This window comes from Anguilla anguilla, chromosome 9, assembly GCF_013347855.1.
Source record: "Anguilla anguilla isolate fAngAng1 chromosome 9, fAngAng1.pri, whole genome shotgun sequence".
NCBI classification, from domain to species: Eukaryota; Metazoa; Chordata; class Actinopteri; order Anguilliformes; family Anguillidae; genus Anguilla; species Anguilla anguilla.
In genome coordinates this window covers 5048401-5074283 of record NC_049209.1, presented here as the reverse complement: position 1 = coordinate 5074283, position 25883 = coordinate 5048401, and the positions used below count along the sequence as shown (strand labels likewise).

At 44.3% G+C, this 25883-nt stretch overlaps 1 protein-coding gene across 1 annotated transcript; it reads left to right on the top strand.

The window, feature by feature from the left end:
• Positions 1-14875: 14875 nt before the first annotated feature.
• Positions 14876-17101, top strand: LOC118236283 (glutaredoxin domain-containing cysteine-rich protein 2). Its single transcript, XM_035434504.1, has 3 exons — positions 14876-15195; positions 15865-16080; positions 16592-17101. Exons 1-3 carry the CDS (start codon positions 14887-14889, stop codon positions 16760-16762), a joined length of 696 nt encoding a protein of 231 aa, XP_035290395.1. The 5' UTR covers positions 14876-14886; the 3' UTR covers positions 16763-17101.
• Positions 17102-25883: the final 8782 nt, after the last annotated feature.

Below are 25883 nucleotides of genomic sequence, written 5' to 3'. Positions count from 1 at the left end.
ACGAGTCAATGAATCTCAGAGACTGCAGGATCAAATCCCAGGTGTGGCATTGCCATCATGTCCTTGGTCGAGGTCCTTGACCCGAGTTGCTTCACCACATAGCCAGGTGTATAAATAGCATGAAAAAGTAGTCCCAATGCGATTGCATGAGTAGACAGCATGAAGAAGTAGCAGTCCCCCAGTTCAATTCAGCACTTCTGGAAGCAGGTTGTCTGCCAAGCACTCCCATTATACACCATAATTATGATATCTGTTTTTCCTGAAAATGCCACACCGTGTAATCTCAGCTGTGATAACACTTAAGGTTTTCTTTTTTTTGCAAATGGCCTCTTAACCAGGGCAGGGTGGGAAGATATTTGAAAGAAGACCCGGGGAGGTGTGCAAACAAGCCAGGAACACGAGCTGCCCGAGCCGCCCTCGTTTCGCTTGCTTAGCAAACGCTTTTATCCGCAGCAACTAAGACGGTAATTGTTCATTTTCACTGTGGTACATTCATTACGGTACCGCAGGCCTAAGTTACCCTAACAATAGCTGGGACCCACTCAGCATTTTGGCTTGCATTGAGCCCCCTCCCCCCCTACTCCCCCCCCCCCCCCCCCGCCTGTTTATGGGACACTTATTCACCCACTCCTCCACCCTGCTGAAGGGTAGCCTTCCTATCACTTTTATAAATCCTATCATACATATCAGAGTCCTGCCAATAGGTGCTTTGGCTTTGCCACTTTCAGTGAAAGATAGGGTAGAGGTTGGGGGGGGGGGGAAGCAGAGAGAGAGAGAGAGAGATGTACATAGATAGATGAGAGGAAGAGGGTGAGTGAGAGTAAGAGAGAAAACGAGAGAGCAGGACAGTGAGAGGGATAGATAGATTAATAGAGAGACAGAGAAAAAGCAAGAGATTGAGAGAATGAGAGAGCTAGAGAGTAAGAGCGACAGAGAGGGAGTAAGAGAGGAACAGAAAGACAGAGAGTGAGAGAGAGGAAGAGTGTGTGAGAGAGAGGAAGGAAGGGAGGTAGAGAGAGATTGGGTGAGTGAGAGAGAGAAAGGGAGGGAGGTAGAGAGGGAGAGAGATACAGAGAGTGTGTGAGTAAGAGAGAAAGAGTGGGAGAGAGAGAGATACAAAGAGAGTGAGTGAGTGAGAGAGAGAGAGAGTTTTCTCAGTACAGAAATATTCTTAGTATAATTTTTCTGTTCACTCCCAGCTTCCCTTCAGTCGTGCGGTTGTGGGTAGAAGGTATAGGGGCGACATAGCTCAGGAGGTAAGAGCGGTTGTCTGGCAGTCGGAGGGTTGCCGGTTCGATCCCCGCTCTGGGCGTGTCGAAGTGTCCCCGAGCAAGACACCTAACCCCTAACTGCTCTGGTGAATGCGAGGCATCAATTGTAAAGCGCTTTGGATAAAAGCGCTAATATATGCGCAGTCCATTTACCATTTAGAAGGTGTCTGTCCCGTTCACAGCCATGAAGCCTCCCAGCAAATTGAAGAGGGGGGGTAGTGGTAGTGGTGGGGGTTCACATGATTCTGGCAGTTAACTAAGTGCTCCCTCACAGGGGTTCACACTCTGCTGAAATTATCTAAATTATCAACAACCGCCTGCCTACCCCCCAACCCCCCCGACAACCCCCCCAAAAAACCCCACTCATTACCCATTGGGGCAGAGTGGCCCTGTGCCATAGATTTAGTTGAACAAGACATAAGGTGGATGATCATGTGAGAATTAAAACTCTTACATAACTACTGCTTGCACCCTTTGCGTACTGTATGTGGTGCAGAATTTATTCTTTTATTTTATTGTCCTCAGGAGACTTTGCTCTAAATCTCTGCGGTTCAACGGGAATACTTTTTTTTTTTTTTTTTTTTGTGAACGCTTTTTTGTACGAACTCTGAAGTTTGAAAGAGGGCAGTGACACGCTCGCTCACACAAGCGCCCACGCTCTCTAACGAGGGCGGCTTTGTCTACTCCAGGGTTTCACAGAGCACACAATAAAATAAAATAAAATAAAATAAAATAAAACGCTGGGCTCCAATCACAAGACGTCAGGCCCGGGTTGATTGTTGATTCGCCGTGTGCCAGCACCTTGTTGCCGTGCGCAATCTTCAATTTGCATTTATTTGGGAACAATGAACGACGGTAAACAAAACACACACGGTCAATTTCTGTGATTTTGAAGTGCGCCGAACGGAACGGGACAGAATAACTATGTTTTTGTCAACATTTGTTGGAAAAAAAAACACACGGCTAAGAGACGCGTCGTTTTAAATTCATTTGCGCAACGTCACTCAGCCCCCATTAATGGCAAAAATAAATAAATAAAATAAAATACAAAGAAAGGTATCCACCAGTAATGAAGTAAAATACGGCTGCAGGAGTCTAAACATGGAAGTTTTTTTTTGTATCTGTATTCATCGCATGCATTGCACTGGGGTAAAATGACCTCAATGAAACATCTCTCAGAATCGCTGTCATTCTGCGGCACCCTGCCTCCAGCTTGCTTTTTGAACTGTTTGATGGGGTACGGCTTGTCGTTGCCAATCACAGTGACTTCACTGCCAAACTAGGGAGATGAACATGATATGAACATTAAAAAAAACAAAAGTTTAAAATGTTTTTTTTAAATGTCATTTTGACAGTGGTTTTCGAAGAGTATCTAGTACTCTAGCCAAACCCACAAGGCAGGGGTGTCCAATCTTATCTGAAAAGGGCTGATGTGGGTGCAGGTTTTTGTTTTAGCCCAAAGCTAAGACACCTGATGCTACTTGTCAATGTCTTGATTGAAGACCACGCTTAGTTAATCAGTTGCATCAGGTGTTGTAGTGCTGGGCTAAAACAAAAACCTGCACCCACATCAGCCCTTTTCAGATAAGACTGGACACCCCTGCCCTGAGGGCATCATCATCTTTTTTTTTTACAAATCCTATCAAAGCTGCAGTGCTTTCCTAGCTTATACCCTCAGGTTTGGCTGACAGAACTCAAATTGAAATAGCTTGAGAGAAAGAGAGAAGATGGAGAGAGAGAGAGAGAGAGAGAGAGAGAGAGAGAGAGATATGAGGGTGTTGCATTTAGAAAGAGTTCTGTATTTAGGGCTGCAGTGTAACAAGCTGGACCTGTTGCCGGTTCAAATCCTGAATGGGGCATTACTGTGGAACCATTGAGAGTGGTGTGATGCTTAACCATAGTCCTGTCTTTAAACATCCAGCTGCGCAGCTGCTGTGAATTATGCAAGCTGGTTTGGACAAGGGCATGTCCTATCAGTCAATTGCCCTATTGCATCGTCGAAATAAAAAGGCCTGAAATTGCTTTTGTAATCCATTTTTCATAATCCCCCTTAATCTTTACCAAACCTGAAGAGATTAACATTCTCAAGTGTTCCGCTGTAACTCTTAAATTTGGAAATTTGTACCAGATTTGTTACCCTTCTTTTTCTTCTCTAACACTCTTATAGTCTGGTACGTAAAAGTCGAAGCAGAACTGTAACTTCTTCCGAGTAGCTTCTGTTAATTAGTCTCGGCATGTTTTGCTTAGCAACAATGTCTACACAAAAAAAGAGAAAATTTGCTGCTCATCTGGTGGCTGCATTGATGTATTTCAGGGCTGTCCAACCCTGTTCCTGAGAAACCTACTCTCCTGCAGGTTTGCACTGCAACCCTAACAAAGCACACCTCACTCAACAACTAGAGATCTACCATCCTGTAGGTTTTCACTCCAACCCTTACAAAGCACACCTCATTCAACAGCTAGAGATCTACCATGCTGTAGGTTTTCATTCCAATCCTAAGAAAGCACACCTCACTCAACAGCTAGAGATCTCATTGAGCTGCTAATTTGTAGAGTCAAGTGTGCCAAATCAGGGTTGAAATGAAAATGCACAGGACAGTAGATCTCCAGGAACAGGGCTGGAGATCTACTGATATCTTTTTTTGACCACCGTTTGGAGGGGGGGGGGGGGTGGTAATACCAATGCTTCCCAAACTTACAATTTTGATTGAATATTATAATTGGTTCATTATCTGTGAAAAATGATCATAACATGAAATGCCACTATAGGAAACTTGTTATTTTTTATACCTCAGCAGCATTTTAGAATCATGTATTTTATTTTTTAAATATATGAATGCAGAAATACCCTCTGCTTACGAGATAACTTGACCTCATGACCTCACATGACCTCACATACACCCCGTCATACCTGTTCAAAGGTTCAAATGAGATCAGCTAACTCCACTAATGTTTGAAAACGTTAGTCCTGTTCGTAGTGCATTGAGATAACCTTGCTGATTCATGGTTGTCTAAACAAAGAATCTGTTTTTAAAATAAGATCTGGAGCTTAATAATTACTGTAGCCAAGATACATTTTTTTCCTCAAGGCTGAGCATAACCATAGTAATAAATCACACTGCAATCTCGTAGTGTAAAACGAGAGTGAGAGTATCACTGAATCTGCAGTAGCCCAAAAGATACAATACAATAAGCACACAGTCCAGCAGACAGTTGTTTGGGAGGTTCGCTAATAACCACCCCCTCCCCCCACCCCCCATCCCACCCCCCACCTGGAGAGTATTGCTTTGGCCGTCCTTCAGCAACCATCCACACAGATGCCTCCCACTCCCTCACGAAGCAGAGATTCCTTGCACATTTGCTTCACACGACATTCTCATTCGACATATCTGCAGCATGTCCTAAGGGCGTTGTTGTCCCTGTATACCAGGCAAGAGTATGTGCTGCAGGTTCTAAAGGTATGATAATTTGATAATCATGTTCTCAATTTATTACATAATTGTCAAAAAAAGAATCAACTCCCAACTCATACACGACTCCTGATAATTTCATGTAGGCCAGACACCCACATTTTTACAGTTTCAACAGCACTCCATATCTGTGCACTATCCAATCAACTCATGATTATGTTTGAGATGTTAAAATATTGTTACATTATGTTTAATATTGCTCTGTCATACAATGTTTTCTTCATAAAATAAAACCCTCCCAGACTTCTTCAGATATTCACAAATTTGAATTTTAAAATCCATCTCTTTTGGGGAAATTTGCTGTGTGTGAAAAGGGGTTCATTACTCGAACATATAAAGTAATATACTTTTGCACAAAGTTTGTGGGAAAAGTAAAAATTCATAACGATCATGTTCGGCAGTTCAGCCCATCTTGGCTCATCTTTGACAATTGGCTTCACAGTTTGTAATTTAAGAGCATATACAGTAAGCTCCATGACATTTGGGACAAACATATTTCTTCTTGATTTGGCTCTTTACCTGACGATTTTAGATTTGCTTAAAGTCTCGATTCACGGCTTTATTTAAAGGGTAATTTTCTACATTTTGGTATCACCACAAAGGAATTACAGCAGTTTTTATACATACACCCCCCCCCCCCCCCCCTCCATTTCAGAGAACTGTAATATTTGGGACACATTCATGTCATGTAAATTGGGGTCGTAGTTTTTACTACTTTGTCGCATATCCTTAGTGTGCAATGACTACAAAATCTGTGACCCATAGACATCACCAGGTTCTGAGTATCTTTGCAGGTGATGCTCTGCCGGGCCAGTACTGCAGCCATCTTAATCTCTTGCTTGTTTTGGGGGCATACAGTACATACATACTTACATAAATACATACATGGACCCATACACACACACACACACAAACACACAGTGTTTGCCCTTGAGTTTGTTGACTTCCTTTGCACCCTCATAATAACCCTAAATGCAGTCGTTGCTTGCAGCCAATTTATATGCTGGTTTTATATTTCCTAACTTCCAGGCATCTCACCATTATAGACGAAATAAAAATACCTGTCGGTGGCTTATAAACAATCTCCTCCAGTTCTTTGATTATGCTGGGATACATATTATCCAGGCATGCAGCTTTATTGTCTTGAGCTTCTCTATTATTATTATTAGTTTTTCTCTATCCCTTATCTCAATATCCTCTAAAACATTCTTTAAATTGGATGTACATTTTTGTCAACCTCTTTGCAAAGCTCTGTTCTGGGCATCAAAAATAGCATTTTGGAGTATCAATAATATCCTTTTTAATACAATGCACAGTGGCCCTTCCTTATTTTTAATACGCTTACCCACATATTTAGTTTAGCATTCCTTTGTACAGTCTAAAGAGGTTCAAATGAAAAAGTGATTCAAAGTCCTTCCCTTCATGAATATTCATTTATGCTAATCCCTGCTAAACTAGAATACATTTCATGCTAATCCCCGATAAACAAGCACTGAATTGATAGCTTGTTAGCAAATGAGGAAAAGAGTATTATGAGCTGCAAGACTAATAAAGGTGAGCAACGTAGAACTAAACTGCTAAATCAGTAAATGGGAAAATATGTTTTTTTTTTTTTAAATGGAAATCACTTTTTACGAATCAAAAAGTGCAGTTAACCCACGGACACAAAAATAAAAATGAAATAAAAATTGTGGTGCCTATAAGCTCTAGAGATGCTGGAAGAGAACGTGATTTATTTATTTATATATTTATTTATTTTCGTAGGAAACCATCAGAATTCACAGTAAGTAATCTAGACAGACAGCTGCGCTCAGCGTGTTTCTCTTGGGGACCAGACGTACCTGCCTTTACCTCGCTGATGGTAAAAAAAAAACTTTCTTTACCATAGCGCTCTAGTGCGCTCCCTTCAATCCACCCTTACGCTGCTGTAGTTCAGTAGTGCTGCTGACCTTCCCCTCGTGTCAACGAGGCTTAAGCTGAATTAGGAAGCTCTGGAGCTATCGCACCCCTGTAATCAGCCTGCCGCGGGGCGAACCCGTGGGCTCCGGGTCCTTCAGCTTAATTCTGCCGTCAGGTTTTTGAGCTCCGTCTCCCTCTTCGAAATTAACTTTCACCCCCCCCCCCCCCCCCCCCCCCCCGCCCCGCCCCCCCCCCCCCCCCCCCGCCCGCCCACATCTATGCCGAATAAATTAGCAGCTTCATTTGCGGCGTTACTTTGTCTTGTTTTATTTCGTCGGAAAGTCTCCCACCAAAAAAAACAAACGGGGTCTCGCACATAAAGTTTGTCAGCGGAACTATAAGGGGGGGGGGGGGGGGGGGGGGGGGGGGGCGGCATTTGACCTTTAAATTGTTTAATTATAAGGGCTTTTTTATTTTGTTTTCCATTCTCCCCAAGAATACATCTGGTTTATGATACACTACTATATATATATATATATATATATATATATATATATATATATATATATATATATATGGTGTAACAGTTGAGGTTGATCCTCTTCGGCAGCTAAAATCGAGCATAGTTCTCCTTTCTGCTGCTCATGCTCACACTCTCAGTGATTTATCTTGCGTTACCAAAGTTACCTTTGATTGCTGAGCCTTTCCACCGATATCTCCGATATTTTTATTGTTTAGCTGAAGATAATGATGAAGCACAGGGCCCAACACAGGAACACATGAGATGCATGCCTCTGGAATATGGAACGATCAATTTCTTTCTGAAAAATATTGATGAATGTTTCTCTGTACCTTTCCAGTGCTGGTATTGATGCAGCAATGGTTCGTTGTGACTTTCAATAATTTATACTCAGACTTTTTTTTGGATTTTCTTTTAAACAGGATTTTGGATTTGGAGAGTGTGTCCTTGGTTTGTGTGAGAAGTTTTATTTTTATTTTATTATTACTATTTTTTAATTTGTCAGAGTGATTGAGAAATGGTTCAGTGGTTAATGTGATGGCTTTGCATATCACAGAAATGGTTCTCCTGATGATGATTTTCTTTTGCATTTCTCAGGTTTTGATTGTGATGAATACCCATATCAATAACGGTGTTGTTATAGGGAGCCAAGGAGTACAGCAGCAAAAATAGTGTTGCTGATCAGGAATAGACGACTGCCCCCCCCCCTACCCTTACACACCCCCATCCAAACCATTCTTAAAATAATACCCCAAACCCTGAGACAAAGTAGACAGGAAGTTTCAGGGGTGGGGCCTATTGTTACATTTAGAAGTTAAGGTCACATACTGCGTATTACAGAGAGCTAAACAGAAATATCTCAAAGGTGTGTCGAAAGGTATGCCATGCATTATGAGGATGCATAACTACTAGATTTAGTTACCATTTTTTTGTGGGTAGATGGAAGGTCTATATATAAAACACAACTTTTCTCAGAAGACATATTTCTTATTTTGAGAATTTATACACGCGATGCCGAAAAATTAACTATTCAACCTACTGATAGAAAACGTAGAATATAGAAACTTAGAAAACTGTGTTTTCTAAAAAAAAAAAAAAAAAAATGTTGTGTCTGGTTTCGGAACGTTTTTTTACAATGTAGCTGTTGTTGTTTGACGGAAGTGAAGTATAATGACTGTGAGTGTTGCAACATTGCAATTTGCCACTAACCGTGATGTTCCAGAAAAGCTGCAGTAACACTTGGTGCCAGCTGTGCGAACACACTCATTGTTTTGCTGCTGTACCGCATTAAAATAACAATACATAGAGCCGTTTAAGGCCTGGTTTGAGTGTGCTGGAATTGCTTCTCTGTGCATCGAATAGGTTGTGAGGGGCGGCTGCGGTACAGTACCCTTAAGCAAGGCACTTAACCTGAATCGCTTCAGTGAGTACCCAGCTGCGTTGATGGGATTGCGTGTACAATAAGTTGAGTTTAATCGGTCTGCTTAAGAGCGTCTGCTAAATTCTTAAAATGTTTAATGTGAAAAAAAATAAACGCGTCTTCGCGCTTTTGCAGTTTAAAGAGCTAAACACTTTTGGACACCGAGGGGATTGAGTAAAGGGGGGAGGGGGGGGGATATTTCCACTTTGAAACACTTTGGAATCAGTCTGCTCTTTGTGTTTTATGGAATCCTGGGCAAACACATTGTTGATATTTAGTGCAATATTTATGAATTCTCATAAATATGTTAGCACGGAGGAGGGGAGAGCTGATGGATTTAAAGTGAAGACAAGGTAAACAAATATGGGCTGTTGACTGTAGAACGGCATAATCTCAGTGTAGTTTCTTTAGTAACAGAAAATGGTGACAGCCTTTGTCAGTGGAACAGCAACAGCTTGGAGCATTAATAATAATAATAATAATAATATATCACTGCACAATTGGGCGACCACCCTGCCTTGATAAAACGATAAAGATATGTTGTGGAACAAAAATGTATGAAGATCATGAATAAATTAATAAAAATAAAATGGGGTGTCGGTGGTCCCATTTAAAAAGCACAGAATGTTGCCAAATGTGATTGACACCTGAAACAGTCAGCTGACAGCATGTTTTTTTTTTCACGGAATAGTGAAGAAGGGCAGTAAAATTACGCTGTTGCAGCTCTCTAGCATCAAATCATCTTTAGCGACTTACACATTTTGCAAGTGCCAGCAGACTTCATAAAAAACCGCGCCATCTGGATGCAGCGCTCCAATCAAAAGCTTTGTCGTTCTGTTGGTGGAAATATGCTGGGGCTGGGGGTGGGGGTGGGGGTGGGGGTGGAGGTGGAGTTTGAGGCAAAAGGTGTTCATTTTTGAACCTTTTTGCAAAGTACTGTACATTTCAACAACAAAAAAAAGGGAAAAAAAGAACTGTATTCGGAATATAGAATATATGTTCGCTGAAGTTCCAGAGGAACTTCTGCAAAGACCAGCTTGAGGCGAGACCTGAATTAGTGTGCATGGATTTATATATCTATGGCTCCGTTATCGGTGTATGAATCGTGATACACTCACGTTTTGCTTTTCCATCATAACATCAAGAGATGTGCATGCATATTCATATTTACACCAAGTATGACTGATTACTGTGCGTATGCAGCCAGCGATTCATATGCATTTTAATTCCCCCAAATTCGTGCACTCTGAGCCTTCTATCAGGTCTGTTCAATCAGCTCTCAGACAAGACTTCAGCATGGCAATCCTCCGGGAGTCGGAGCTAAGTATAAATATCAGACTAAACTTTCTTCAGTAATGTGTTGACTCAGGATCCCAGGCCTAATGGGAAATATTAATGAGGCTACTCATTATCAGATGGTTATCTTTTTTTTCCCTTTCTTTTTTTTTGTTTTCCGACAGATCGCTTAATTCAATTTCTAAAATGATCAAGCAGGGGGGAAAAAAAAAAAAATCATTAATTTACTTGAAAATCAATTAGCCTTTTTATCCATGCTGGGGAAGTTGGTTAATCGTGGCATATTACTAGTCTAATCCATAACTTGTCTTGTGATACTTATTCCCGGTTTAAATGCATCTTTATATATGGTTATAACCTTTTCTTCTACAGCAAGAATCGCACAATACCACCATTTCTGTCTTATGCATTATGCCCGTGTCAGCCATTATATCTTGATAACATCACTCTTATTATTTACTAGTACCAGAATGATCATATTTTGCAGTGTTCTCCGGTAATTTAAAAATGAGCATCAATATTTCACGATCCCGCCGCAGTTCTCCCTTTGCAGAAACGAACTGTTACGTCAAAGTGTGGCAGATTCATTGAGTGAGATGGTGATAGACCCAGAGCACAAGGCTGAAACAAATCACTTCTAATGCATAATGCATGAGGAAAGTTCTAAAAAGGACACGGAGGTAACACTAGGCTCTGCAGAGAGAGAGAGTCTCTTTGGGAGGTTTTTTATTTTATTTAATATTAACGCATTGCAGATACCGAACCTCAAAATGCAGGGAAGCACTGTTAATCACTCCTTGTTTCCTTAGTCAAACAAACTGTTTTGTTTTTGTTTCACATATTGTATTTTTTTTCCCCACCGTGTCTTTGCAAAATGCTAGAAGCTTTGATACACATTTACACGCTAGATTTGTTTCAACTTTTGTTCAACGTGAAGGAATGCCAGTGTACCGTATTTCATTATTTACCATTGCTGTAACTTCTCATAACAAAAGGCTTTTATAAACATAACATGCCCAAATGTAATCATTGCTTTCTGTCACGCAGGATTTCTGTTAAGGGAGCTCTGAAATGTTGTTGTCATAGCAATGCACTGGCTTCAAATGAGAACTCCTAGTTTCATATGACCTACTTTTTTGCTCATACCTCAGCCTGAGTAGAGTGGAAATTCACAGTACGACTGAACAACACAAAAGGGTCCTCTCAAAGGGTCAAATACATGACTGGGTTTGTGCAAGGAGATGAGGCCCATTGTAATATCTGCCAAGTGTTTACACACACTGGCATTAGAAAGGCTCGTGTTCCAGTGTAGGGTTGAAACGGGAGTTGAATAGGGTGAGTGAATGTGTAGATGTCCAGTAATGATGTCAGGGACGTGATGTCACTCCTTAAAGACCTGACTGACTGTTTTATTTTAATCCTATTGCTTACCTCAGGACCTACAAATGGTCTTCAGCTCAGCACACAATCTCTTGTTCCGCTATCAGGATGGTGAAGACCGTAATCCCTCCAGACTTGGAAATAACTATGAATGCTTGCTTATTTTATGCATATAATGTCATTATCATATAAATAGAAGCTGGAAATGTAGCATTGAGGATCATCACCTGACAGCTTCTCAACTTACAATCCTGTTGATGTTCCATTTCGGTTTCAGGAGTAACCAGACTCCAGGAAGTGAAATCGAATCAAATCAGATAATTTATTTATTTTTTCTACTGAAAACAGACACAAAGACGCTTTACAGCATTGCAGAAAAAGAGAAGAAAAAAAACAGGCCTGAACCCCCAAATAGCAAACACATGCGGTAAAAATCTCCCAGTGCGGTAAAAAATCCTCAAACGATGGTGAGAAATCTTGGGAGGAACCTGGCTATAGATAGGAAGCCCATCCTCCATTGGCCGGTCTGGGGTAAAATAGCAGTAGAATGGATGGAATTCAATAAGGGGTATATCACAGCAATTAAAATGGGTTGAGCAGGTTACAGTTGGGGTAATAAACTAACTGGATTAGTAGACCTCCAAATTGTATAGTTCAGTATTATGCAGTTTAGAGGGTCAGGGTGATACATCTGGAGCTCCAGGCTACAAAAGGGCATGGGCATGAACCAGGGGAGGACTTCAGCGGTCTGTGACCATAGAGTGAGGAATTAGGCTGGAGCGGTCTGTGACCATAGAGTGAGGAATTAGGCTGAAGCGATCCCGTGAACTCAGAATGAGGAAACAAGGCTGGAGTGGTCCATGAACTCAGGGCAGGGAAACAAGGCTGGAGTGGTCCATGAACTCAGGATGAGGGAGGGGCAGGAGCCCCAGGGAAAAAAGAAACGGAGAAGATGAGGTTAGGCACTATAAAGATTATCAACACACAGAGTAAATGTAGGCTCTGTGCCAAAAAAAACTAGGATAAACTCTTGGATAGAAGCTCCATCCAGCTACTATACAATCCTCAGCCACCAGTGTATAACCTATAAGGCACCCTGTACTGAGAGCCCTCCTAGTGTAGCCCCAACCGGATTACAGTTTATGCTCTTACCCAGCAGGGCTAACTCTGGCCATGCAGTCATGGACTAGGCTAAGCTACCTTCCTCCCTCTGTGCCACAGCCCAGAACAATGCCCTGGGCTAGGCTGGTAAGTGAATGGGTAAGGAACTGGTCTTGTAACCTACAGTAGGTTCGATTCCCAGGTAGGACACTGCCTTTGTACCCTTGAGCAAGGTACTTAACCTGCATTACTTAAGTATATATCCATGTAGTGCAACAAAGTGTGAAAGAAGTTTTTCACCTCTGAAGAAGTGAATCAGGTACAGGTAAACACATAGCCTAAAGATCGTCAGATCAATAGACATGGGTAGAATGTCGGTTTAATGGCAGCTAAACTAAAGTACTTTTTCTTATGCTAACACTCTTTCTTAGCTTGACGCCTGTTTAACTGCCTCTATTATTGTTGCCAGTTTAAGTCCTGTGAAAATTGGCATTGTAAGTCGTTGTGAATAATTAATTTAAAAGATTTGGGCAAAATTAATATATAGAAGAAAACAAAATGAGTATTGTAATATTATGCTTTTCCCAGTTTATTATAAATGCTGACATTTTTCTGCTCACACTTTGTAACGCGGTTGTTGGACAGCAAACTTGATCACGTTAATCAGGCTTGCGTGTTCAGAGGTAAGCCAACCCCCTGGCCTGCCGTGGAGCACAAGCCGCTGGCTGCGTAACGCGAGGCGCCTGTAATTTTAAACCCGAAATCGAGGAGGTTTCAGAGGCGCCGGTAAAAGAGAGGGAACGAGCGGCTGCGAAAGTGCAGCGTAAGCGTACGCTTTTATTCGAGCGGAGGTTTCATTGAGTCTCCACGGAGTCCTAAAGTTCCTCCTCCTCCTCTGCGCAGCGAGTTTCCCCCCCTCTCTCCCTCTCTCCCTCTCTCTCTCTCTCTCTGTCTCTCCCCCCCTCTCTCTCTCTCTCTCTCTCTCTCTCTATCCGAACTGCAGGAGTCTTCGTGATGGAGGATCTCATAAAAAATAAATATGGTGCACGCACGCGCGCATAAGTCTTCAAAACCGAAAAAGTCCCACTCTCGAATGATAATTCAGATGGGTGGGTGGGGAGGCGGGGAGGCGGGGAGGCGGGGGAGGGGGGGATTAATGCCTGCATCATTAGGTTCTCCAGCTTGTGGATATTATAAAAATAGGGCTGGCTCTACACAGTGGGTAATAAGCCTGTAACTTTGATTAATGAGGTCAAGGGGTCTTACGGATGATTTCTACACCCTGGCGACTGCCAAGGAGAAACAGTTTATTGCTAGAGATGCTGAAATATGTGGAGTTCCAGCCTTATTTAAAGATATTATAGTGCAATTTTATTATTATTATTATTATTATTATTATTATTATTATTATTATTATTATTAATAAAGAAAAGTTATACTTATTTTGTAAAGTCAAATTTGAGGGTAAATGTTGATTCAATCCAGGGTATTGAATTCAAGCACAGCGATCAAATGGGCATACAGTACAATTTCTTTTTTTGCTTTTGTTTAATCTGCGGTGGGGGTGGGTTTGGGGTGTTGTGTACTCCCAGCCCGGTTCTAAATGAGGCTTTTTTGGACTCTGGTCTGGCAGGAGATCAGCAGCAGGCAGGTCCCGGGCTCTGCCAGACTCCGGATGGCTCCTCGGGGCGGTTCGGTTCCGCGTGAGGCTCCCGCCGGACCCCCGGCGCCCCGGCGTCCCGCTCCCAGCTGGTCTGCAGGGCTGGCGGGGGCTCCTGTGTGACTCTCCCAGCTGTTTCGGCAGGCTCGGGTCCAACCGCCTGCATCTGTGAGGCGCCCCGCTCCGTCGCCAGCAAACAGGACCGCTTTCGTACCGCGTTCGGATGAGAAACGAAAAGGGCAAGAAACATCCATCCATCCATCAATCTATCCATCCATCCATCAGTTCATAAACCCATCAATCCATCCATCCATTATCTAACCCGCTTATTCCTGGTCAGGGTCACTGGGGGGGAGCTGGAGCCCATCCCAGCATGCGGGCAACTAACAACTGATCTGAAATACGAATGATTTGACCCTAAAATCTCTTTTAAAAACGACAAAAATGCAAATGAGGGCACACACACACATCTCTGCCCTCTTGATTTCATGACTCTCCCTTCGCGTTATTTTTAAAAATCTTTTAGCTCATATTTCTGCGCCTGTTTACATCACCTTGCTGAGGAACATCGGGCCTGCGGTTAGCGTGTTTCGCCCCGCACCCCCGCAGGCTCTCCCCCGCATCACTATTTGATGACGCGGTGTCCCGTTCCCCGCCACCTTTGTCCACACGATCCCGCCGCTGAATTATTGAGCGGCCGGAGCCGGGGGGGCGGGACGGGCAGCTGGGGCTGGTCCCAAAAAGAGAACGAGGGGAGGACGGAGTGCGACAGCTCACCGCGAACCAGACGGCACATTCCGCGCCGACTCCTGAGAGCGAGAGGTGACCCCCACCCCCCCCCCCTCCCACACCGCCCTCCTCAGGGCGCCATGGCGGATCTCCACAGGGCCGCGGGACCCCCAAAAGTGCGGTTCAAGATCGCCTCGTCCTACAGCGGGCGGGTCCTGAAGCACGTGTACGAGGACGGGCAGGAGCTGGACAGCCCCGGGGAGAAGTACCCGCACAGCTTCCTGAACGGCAAGGCCCCCCCGCAGCTGGAGGGGGAGCAGCTCTGCGGGCTGCAGGGCCTCCCGGACCCCGGCCTGTACCCCCCCACCGGGCTGATCGCCCAGCGGATCAACATCTACCGCGGCTTCCGGCCACCGGAGTACGGCGAGCTCGCCGCGGAAGATTCTAGGGTGAGTACCGGCTTCGTTTTCTACCCCCCCCCCCCCCCCCGCCCCCCGCCCCACCGGGCCGGGAACGTCTCGAATCGAGATGGCCTCCGGCCAAAAAAGGACAGGGAGAATGTCAGAGCCGCACTTTGGGCCGTCCCGTCTGTCCGGCGCTGCGGGGGGGCTTTTCAGAAAGACGGATGTAGCCTCTGTTTGGCAGACCTGGTCGAGCAGAGACTAACGGGGGGGCGGATCAGAGCTCAATTAATTCAGCGTCCGTGTTGATGAGTTTAAGCATGCCGCTCAATCTTAAATCTGAAATTCTGTTTCCATGCCTTTGTTTCTTATATATATATATTTTAAAAATCTTTTTATGTGGGCTAAATGTTGTACCGATGCCCAAGACCTGAAATCTTCTTGTGCCAACACAGCACAGCTTGCCTGATGCACAGTGCAGTGGTGACTGGGAAAGCTATATTTCACAGATTACATTCGTGCCTGAGCAAAAGATTCCTTTCAGTAACTCAAAGCTGTCACATTAAGATAGTTGATTTCAGCAATTTAAGTCACAGAAAGCGGACAAACTTTATTTGTGCCAAAACTTTGATATTAATTTCACGGATTCAGTATGTGGCAGGAATCTTGAACTGAGTTTTTTTTTTTCTTTAAATTTATTTTTGAAATATTTTACAGTCGCCAGTTTTGGACTTTGGGAAAATAATAATCTACACCAGCAATCTGCGGATAATCCGCTCCCCGCAGAGGAAGGGGGAGGGGGCGAAAGGGCCCCTCGAGGGTCGAGAGGGGGGCGAAGACCACGTTCGCAGGACGGAGGCGGGGGGACGTTCGAGACGGCGAGCTTTGTGTTCCCACGGAGACGGCGAGCGAGCGCCGCGCGGCGCACACCAGGTACCGCCGAACGCGCCCCGTCCGTGCCGGCCAATGGGAGCCCACGTCCTTCTCCTCTTTCGAGGGCTTTCATCAGCGCGAAACGCGATGGCGGCACGCGGCTAACAGCCACTCGCCTTTCTCTCTCAGATAACTCACCATCCTGTCCTGCTGCTGATACTTTTTTTGGTGTTGTTTGACTTTCTCTGCCCCCCCCCCCTTTTCCTCTCTCCCTCCCTCCCTCCCTCCTTGCCTCTCTCCCTCCCTTCCTCCTGTCCTCTCTCCCCCCCTCCCTCCCTCCTTTCCTCTTTCCTTCCAACCGCCTCTCATTTTTACAAGTTGCAACAGCACCTGCTTTTGGTCCACAGGCTTTACGTGAAACACTGCCTCTCCTTTCCCCCCCTGAGCTGACTCCGTGTGGGTTTCTCCCCCTGGTGGCCACAGGCGGAACCACAGGCTGACTGCACCCCCCCCCCCCCCACCCCCACCCCCACCCCCCCTATTTTTTTTTTCTTCGTTGTGTTTGCCGCAGGAGGACCCCAGCTGCCCCCAGTGCGGGGGCTCCGGCTGTGCCCCCTGTGCCCTGTGCCACGGCAGCAAGCTGTCCATGCTGGCCAACCGCTTCAACGAGTCCATCAGGGCCCTGCGGTGCCCCGCCTGCTTCCCGGACGGGCTGCAGCGGTGCCAGTCCTGCGCGCCATAGCGTTTCGCAGGAAGCGGCGGCGTTCGCGGGAAGCGGCGCGTGCGTCGCAGGGCCCCGGCTGACTGCGCAGTGAGCTGCGAAGAAGAGGAGGAGAGGGGAAGATCAGTCCAAAAAAAAAAAAGAAAGAAAAGGAGATGGAAAATCTGCCATGTATTATGCAGAAGTAAATTTTAATGTCGACTATTTATAACAGTCAGCAGTGAACCGGGACGACTGACGTGCACATAAAAGCTCGCTGTGAAAAAGACTTTATGCAGTACTGCACCCAATTAAAGGCTGTACACACACGCGCATGCACGCAAGCGCACACACACACACACGCACTCACGTACGTAGGCACACTCACACACACACACACACACACAATCTCACACACACAGACGCACACATGTGCGCACACACGCTCACATATACACACGCGCATGCGCACACACACACGCAACAAACGCACTCATGCACACACGCATGTGTACAAACGCACAATGCAGACACGCACACACGCACGCACATACACATGCATACATGAGACACCCTCTCTGAAGTACAAGTACACACACACACATGCGCTCACACACACACACACAAACAGGTACACGCGCATAAAATTTAAGTTTGCATGTTTATCATCGTAAAAAAAAAAAATTAGCATGCGTTATTTTATCGCACAGGCTTATATATTCCAAGCGGTGTCGTTGCTCAGTCAAGATCGTTTTCCACACTTCCTTTCCTGTGTTTAATTACCAGTCATAAAACACGACTGGTACCCCAACGACGACTTGTATGTATTCATTTATTTCATTAGAACACACAAATTAGTGCGCTTACCCTCGTAACAATTACGGCTTGTATCGACTGCATTCATTAGCGCGCGGACATGAGCCTGGGGCCACTGGAGGACGCTGAAGCTCTTTAAGATACACGAGGCACGGGATGCCTCGTGTCCACAAGATTAATAAAATGCATTAAAACGCCACTGAGCAGAAACGGGGTTGTGTGGGAGTGCATCGATTGGCACAGTTTATACCGGCTGCCAAGGAAAAAACTTGCAGGCAGAAATTAAAACAAAACATGTAATGGGCTCAATTAAATGTGAACTTATTCATAGTGGAAAGTTCACTAGACACCTACTCAGCACAACCTCTCATCCCTCATGGGCTCTTAAGCTATGTGTGCTTTTTATTCTTCTTCTTCTTCTTCTTCTTTTTTCTTCTTCTTCTTCTTAACACATACATAAACAGAATACCAGCTGATATTTGCCACTGAAAGAGCAATTTGCCACAGGTGATTCAGCTTCCTCTCGGAACTCCATAGGCAGACTCTCAGCTGGTTCCTTTAATGACTTGATGGGCGTTAAAATCGTCCAATCACTGCGAGCCACACGTTCTCCACTGACATCCTTTTCTTTCCCCCGGAAGTCCCGCCCTTTGAGTTACTGTGTGCCCAGTGACGTCGTCTTACTTCCGTCAGGTTTTCCCCTGCGAAGCATCTGTAGATTGTTGTTGTCATCATGGCACCTTCATCTTTGCCTTATTCTCTGTCATGGCCGACCATTTGCCTCAAGAAGTCCAGCTGTGTGTGACAGTGTTAAGAGTCTCTCTCTCTCTCACTCTCTCTCTCTCTCTCTCTGTGACTATGTTGAGTCTCTCTCTCTCTCTCTCTCTCTCTCTCTCTGTGACTATGTTGAGTCTCTCTCACTCTCTCTCTCTCTGTGACTATGTTGAGTCTCTCTCTCGCTCTCTCTCTAAGTGACTATGTTGAGTCTCTCTCTCTCACTCTATCTCTCTTTTTCTCTCTGTCTATCTGTGAGTGTGGGTGTTTAACAAAAACGATGAACATGACTATTTTGATGCATAAATATTCAAATTATTTCCAAAGCTTCTCACCGACATTTATTCAAAAGCTGGCAGATCTGAGTGAGCATTGTTCTCAAGTTGACCAGGCTTTGAATACCTGACAACACATCGCCAATGTGAATAAATGGAAAACGTTGTTCCACAATCTGCAGATTGCTGCTGGTTTGAACAGTTCACCAAATAAGGGCCAAAGCCAAAAGCCTCCTTTGCTATTAATGAAATCTATAACCTAACCTCGATCTAAATAGGTCCATCTGACTTTTTTTTATTGCTTTACTTAGAAGACTGTTTTATGCCCATGTGGTCCAAACAGCTTTCCTTGCACCCCACAGAGTGAATTATTTATAGATATTGGCTGTACATAGAAAGTTTAAGAAAGTGCGTCACGTATTTATTTATTTTAAATATCTATTAATCATTCATCTCTCCCAGTAGCGCATGAGAAATGCTTCAAAATGCTTTTTGCAAGGCTTTAAAAGCACCAGAAATAGATCGTCTTTTAACTTATTCATGGTTCATATTAATGCGGATTTGCGTTTCTCTCCTTGAAGCCGCGGCTGCTAACGTCTTCAGATGCATCCTTTCGCTAACCAAAGTAGCGTCGTTTTATTTCCTGTGGTCTGGAAGAAGATCTACTAACCACGGCGTCCCTATCACACTGACTATCCTCGCGACTTGCCCAGTGCAGTTACAACCCTTCACCACTGGGAGTGCCATATAACCATGCCTTCTCCTGTGTAATTCTGACCTAACGCTACAACCTTCCGTGTTTTTAACAGGGCTATTTACCTACATAACAGTTCAGGTGAATTGAGGGAACTGATTCAGAGAAACTAGCTTGCAGGAGCTTCCCTTGGCAGTAAATAAAACAGTTACTTAAAGCCTTAAACTTTACCGCGTGGGTATCTCTACTGGTTTAAATGCCATCTTTGGAGTGAGAGAGTAGGATTTGCCTGTGTTTTTTTTTTTTTTTTTTTTTTGCCAACTGAAATATATTTATTGCAAATTTATGATCCATGAGTTTGTAATTATGGTCGCTCCCATTATTGATGTGCATGTTGGAGATTTCACGACACAGAGTCGGTTTAAATTTTTTACAGCATGAGAGAATGCTGTGGTGGCTGCTTGTTAGGCAGAGCTTGCTGGTTAATTTATTTAACGTTAACCTTTTTTGAGCACGTCTCAGAAATTATTTATCGGGCGAGGATGTCAAGCTGCAATAATGTGACCTACAAAAGTCAGGGAAGCACGTTTTCCCAAGAAAAGCAAAAAAAAAAAAGCGAATCACATGCGCACAGTATTCTGTGCGCCAGTATTTCTGTATCTCTTACAATAAATGAAAAATAAAATTAGGGTGTGGTGTCGTGGGCTAAAGATAGAAACCATTGAAAAATGACTGCACGATGAACATTATGACTCAGGGCCAGGAAGAGACCTTTTGAGTGGCAGGTGCTCAAAATGAGAAAAGGGCACACTGACCTAGAAAACCTGTTTTATGACACCCAGGTATTGTACAGAATATATTTACCGAAACGGATGGAGGAAAATGAATGACAGCAACTGTAATAATACTAATGTACTGAATATATGGTATATACATTTAATCAAATCAGAGAGGCACAGTGTCAGGTACTTAAGGGCAAATGGGGCAGGTAATTAGGCGCCTGCTGCCCCCGTCTCTGTATGTGGCTGTTCTGAATTGTACATTTACCTGTTTGAGGTCATCGTCAGGCTGGACTGTAGTGTAGCAGAATGGCTAGAGAACTGGACTTTTAACACAGAGGTGAGGTTGCAGGTTCCATTCCTAGGTAGGAGATTGCTGTTGTGCTGTTGTGCTCTGACATTGAGGTTGCAGGTTCCATTCCTAGGTAGCAGATTGTTGCTGTGCCCTTTCAGGAAGGCACCCAACCTGAATTTCTTCGTAAATATCCAGCGGGATAAAAGCAGCGTAATTCGCTCTGGATAAGAGCGTGTGGAGGAACACAATGACCCTGAAGCAGGGGGAATAGGTAGCGCTGGAAGATAAAGTCGTTGGAGCCAAAATTTTTCAAAGTACACCTATACTTAGTGTTTTCAGGGGGAGCTCAGCCTGTCACTAAGCTAAATCGCTGAAGGAATCATGCTCCGCTGTCCGCCCACGTCTCCATCGCCGCGTAAGAAGCGTGGCGGAAAGCCCTGTCTTTTCACCTTATCACCAAAGCGACTGGAAAGTCTTCGCTGTAGCAACGCGACTGTTTTTTTTTTCTTTCTTTTCGTGCCAGTTCCAACCTAGTTTTTTATTTTTATTTATTTTTTTTTTTTCCACACGCAAGAGCTGCCGTTTCGAATAAATATTTCCTGTGTTTAAAGGCACTCTCTCGAACTGTCAAGGAAGCGGCAAAAAAATAAATAAATAAATAAAAACACAAAAAAATATAAAAAAAATAATAAAATGGTCCATTGTGCCTGTACCAGTAAAGTGCTCGGTCAGGGAGATTTGCTTCTGAAGAGCAAGTGCATGGCTGGGTCTTGTGTGCGTAATGTTGCATGACAGTGGGTCCACTCAGCTGTTCTGGGGACCAGCAGACAGAGAGAGAGAGAAGACATGACACGAGTCAAAAACCCTTTTACAAAATCCTCTTCCCTCCGATCTGGCAACCGCTGAGCCTCGACGGCAAGATTCGACCGAGATATTTGTTGTTGGACGGAAAAGTGCAAACAATTAGCAAGCTTTTTTTTCCTCTTTCTTTGGTCTCCATTTCAGAGTAATGTGCACGTAACTGAAGTTTGAGTTTCAGTGAGGACCGTACCCCCTGCCATTACATATTAAGCATTCATCATCGTCCTGGGGGTCCTAATACTTAAATTCAAACCGGTAATCCTTGAACAAATAGCAATTTCACTCAGGGCTTTAATCTGAACATAGCTTCAGCATTAAATTATTCACACGGCACGTCAAGTACAGTGGCTTACATTGTTAATGATTTCCGATAATACAGCCAGATGAATCTTCTGAAGAGAATCAGGTTAAAGAACGCTGGTCAAAGTAAGGCACAATCAGGAGTAAAATGCCCCACTTCGAGGCCTCACTCTAAGCAACCCTTTGTAGCTATGACACTAAGCCACTTCCTAAAAATTCAGGTTGCCGCCGCAGCAACCAGAGGTCCTTCGTGGTAACGGAGCGCGTAGGGATTTCTCACTCTGGATTTTGACCTACAGAACCGTCGGTTGAAAAAAAAAAAAAAACAGATCACACTTCGCATGCGATTTTCGAGCTCCAGACACACGTACAGTAAGTGTGATCTGAACCCATTGTGCACCATAAATGGGAAGTGGTGGCAGAAAATACATTTGAAAGTGTTCCCACACCTTTAGTGCGAAGCTTTTGTAGTGTTATCAGCCTACGTTTAATGTTACCTGGTCTAGCACCTGCATTTTCAACACGGTGGTTTAGGGTTTCATTCTGACGCATTTGCCTGTACGGCTAAGGTTCTGCCGGCCAGAGGGAAACAGGCTATTTGCAGGGTTCCAGGAAGTAGAGTGTACTTTTCTGAAAATACATCTGTATGTGTTCGTACACCTCTGGTCATGCTTAGTCACCATGACCTTTTCGCAGACCTGTTGGGAGTGTTGCAATAATGGTTTTTCTTCTCTTTTTTTTGCTATCTGGGTAGATGTGGGTGATTGAAAGCAACGGTTATAGAACACTGACATAGAATTTTGGAGAAGAAAAAAAAACCCTTTTGAAAAGCTTGCCCTCCTCATCGGAGGGTTAATTTCCCTCGGTTGCGTCGCGCCCTGTCCTTGCTGCCGGCCCCTTGTACTCCCTTTCCGCGCGCGGCACAGCCGGGGACGGCTCGAGCAGGAGCTCTCCGAAACTCGGCCTCTTCAAAGCAGAAGCGTGACAGCTCAGGGGGCTCGGCGCGACTCCCACTTACGCACATCATTCCCAGCCCCAGCAGACACGCTTGTCAATTTTGTTCACTTCCTCAGGAGACATGGAAATAGGGTGGGGGGGGGGGGGGGGGACTGGGTGTTTTATTATTTACTTATTTTTTTTGGAGGAGAATTTTCACCTACAAAAACAGGTTGCCATGGTGCAAAATGAACAGTGCAGAGTTTTAAACTTGCTCCCTTATTTAATTGTTGAACACATACTGCAGTGGATTATTGTGGCGGGCTGGATGTTATAATACATTATGTTCTTCCATTTCGAGAAAAGGAAAAGAACTGTGAGAGTGAGAAAAGACACTGCACAGCAATGAAGTAACAAAGAGCGCTCTGATGTGAACTCAGTTATGACAAAAATGTGACACGTGCGTGTGTGTGTGTGTTGTGTGTGTGTCTGTGTGAGTGTGTGTCTGCGTGTGCGTGTGTGTGCGTGTGTGTGCATGTGTCTGTGCATGTGTGCGAATGTGTGTGTTTGTGTGTGTGTGTGTGTGTGTGTGTGCTTAAGGCCCAATATTTCAGTCTCTAACGATGGATAAAATCAGTACCGCAGAGGACACGATGGCTTCAGATTTCAAGGTTTTTGCCTTGGCCTTCCAGGATCCGCTGCAGTCTGAAGTGTGTGCGCCGCCTGTGAGATCGATCCCACGCGCGGTCAGACGTTCGCAGTTTCATTACCGCGCGTACCAGTGCATGCCCGGCCTCCCTCCCAGACTCACAGCTGATCCATATCAGACAGGGCCCGCGCCGTGGACTCCGCTCATTCCAAAATCCTGACGCTCGGCGATGGGGCAGCCTTTCAAAAACACAAACAGGCTGAACTGCCGGTGGTGCAGAAATAAATAAATAAATAAATAAATAAATAAAACATTTTAGAAACTCCAGACCAAGAGGCTGCCTAATAGGACCCAGTTTAATATGCTGGTGGGGTTGCAGAGATGGAGCTCTTTCTCAGCTGCGGAGGATTGGGGGTTGTTTAACAAGGCCTTGGCAGACTGTGGGCGGAGTCACCTCCGGCGCTCCTGCGTTGCGGATGAACGTTAAGGGCTTGTGACAAACGGACCACCCGCCGTGCGGCCCACGCACCGTTCGGTTCCTGATTTAGACGCGGGGGGGGGGGGCTGTTCAGGCGAGCGCGAAACAATTAAGACCGAAAGTGAGCCCTCGAAGCGGCCATTGACAAAGCACATCGTTTTCGTATGAGAGATTGCATAACACCATCAGCCATTCCTCCCACCCCCCTTAACCCTTTGTAGAGTGGGTTTTTTGGAATGTTTCTTCTTTCCAACCTTCTAAGTCAGTGTTCTGGAACTCTGTTGCTTTCAGCTACCAGCAGTGATTGTTACATCAGCATTAGAATGTTCAGTTAAGAGCATTATACCGTAATCTCATATTTGATAATCATCCCTTAAAGGGTTGATGAAATGCCCTATGAGCTGCTGTAGACAAGCCAGGGTCAAGAGCCTCCCTTTTGGATGCTACATCCATACGTTAAATCTATTAACAAAAACAAAATGCTTGACTATATTTTTCTCTATATGTCAACATCAGCAGATTGAATGTCAGATTACACAAGTGCAAAATAAATAACAAAATTAACTTACAGAACTAATTTAGTTATATATTTTTACTAGTAATGGAGGGGGGGGCGGAGTGAACAGGGGAGTCAGTGGTGATATCAAGTGTCACTGATGGCTTGATTGGAACGAATCATAATGCGTTTCTTCACAGAGGAAATTCAGTTATCAAAGACTGATCGTGCCCTGCGATGGCAAACTGGCAAACTGTCCAGGGTGTATTCCTGCCTCTCGCTCAATGCATGCTGGGATAGGCTCCAGCACCTCCTGACCAGGAATGAGTGAGTATAGATAATGGATGGATGGTTGGAAGACTGATGGGACACAGTAGCTCCAACCAAATTAGGATTCACTGAAGCCTTACTCATTTGATTACTCTTTTGTGTCATCCTCATCATCATCATCAGCAGCAGCAGCAATAACAACACACTATTTATCATCATAGAAGACCTAGAGTAAGAAAAAGGTTTTTAGTTTATGTTTTTTTCCCTTTCCACCTGAATCATCTAATTGAATCTTTTTGACAGGAGTAGCTATGCGCTATGTGTACAAGTGCCCTGTGAGATAATATATATACTTTTTTTTTTTGATTGCTAGTCTTTGCTGGGGAACTCAGCTTCACAACTGCAATTTGGAATCAAACAGTTTGACAAGGGCTTGGAAAGCTGTTTAGAATATCAGTTTGATTATCAGTTTCTCTGCAAAAACAATTAGCTTTGAATAATTTAATTAACACACAATTTGCGGCTGTTATCAAAGTTGTTTATGATCTCCAAAGCAAAATAAAAATTTTGTACAAATTTACACAGGGTGTTTGTGTGTAGGACGGAGTGTGGCGCAGTGGGTAAGGAACTGCGCTTGTAACCGAAAGGTCTCAGGTTCGAATCCCGGGTAAGGACACTGCCGTTGTACCCTTGAGCAAGGTACTTAACCTGCATTGCTTCAGTATATATCCAGCTGTATAAATGGATACAATGTAAAGTGCTAAGTAAAAGTTGTGTAAGTCGCTCTGGATAAGAGCGTCTGCTAAATGCCTATAATGTAATGTAATGTAATGTGTGTGCGTGTGTGTGCGTGTGCTTGTGAAAGTGAGATAGAGAGAGAAAGAGAGAGGGAGGGAGAGAATGAGAGAAAGGAAAAACCTGCAGTCAGATGAAATGAAGTTTAGAACAAAGTGATGACTCCTCATCAAACATTCACCAACTCATCCAATTCAGTGAGTTCAGGCAAAACAGATGGAGTTTAGAGCTCAGACGTTTCAGTGATGACAGGAAGGAACACATATGCTAACAGCAACATCAGTTTTGTCATGATGCAGCGCTGTTCTTAGTCTTTTTGAAGCAGTTTTTCTCCCTTTTTCCTCTTTTTCTCCATTAATTTGAATCACAGAGTCAGGACTGTGACACTCCCTGGGAGAAGCACTACAGGTTGCTAATGATCTACGCTACACGCAGCGACCATTATACACCTCCAGAACTTTCGACAACAATACAGCTGAAAGCTTACAGAAACTGGAAGAGAAGCACATCTCACTGATGATGACTCATCACCTGTGTGTGTGTGTGTGTGTGTGTGCTTGCAAATACATTCTGACATATAAACAAGCATTTCTATTGTAGACACAAAAAAAAGACAAAAATCTGGAAGAAACGAGACACACACAGTGTCCTTGGTAAACGGGCTTCTCTGCAGAAGAAGCTTAAATTAAAGATGGAGGTTCACTGCATTTCTGCTGTGTGGGAGTAACACCCACCACCCACCTCC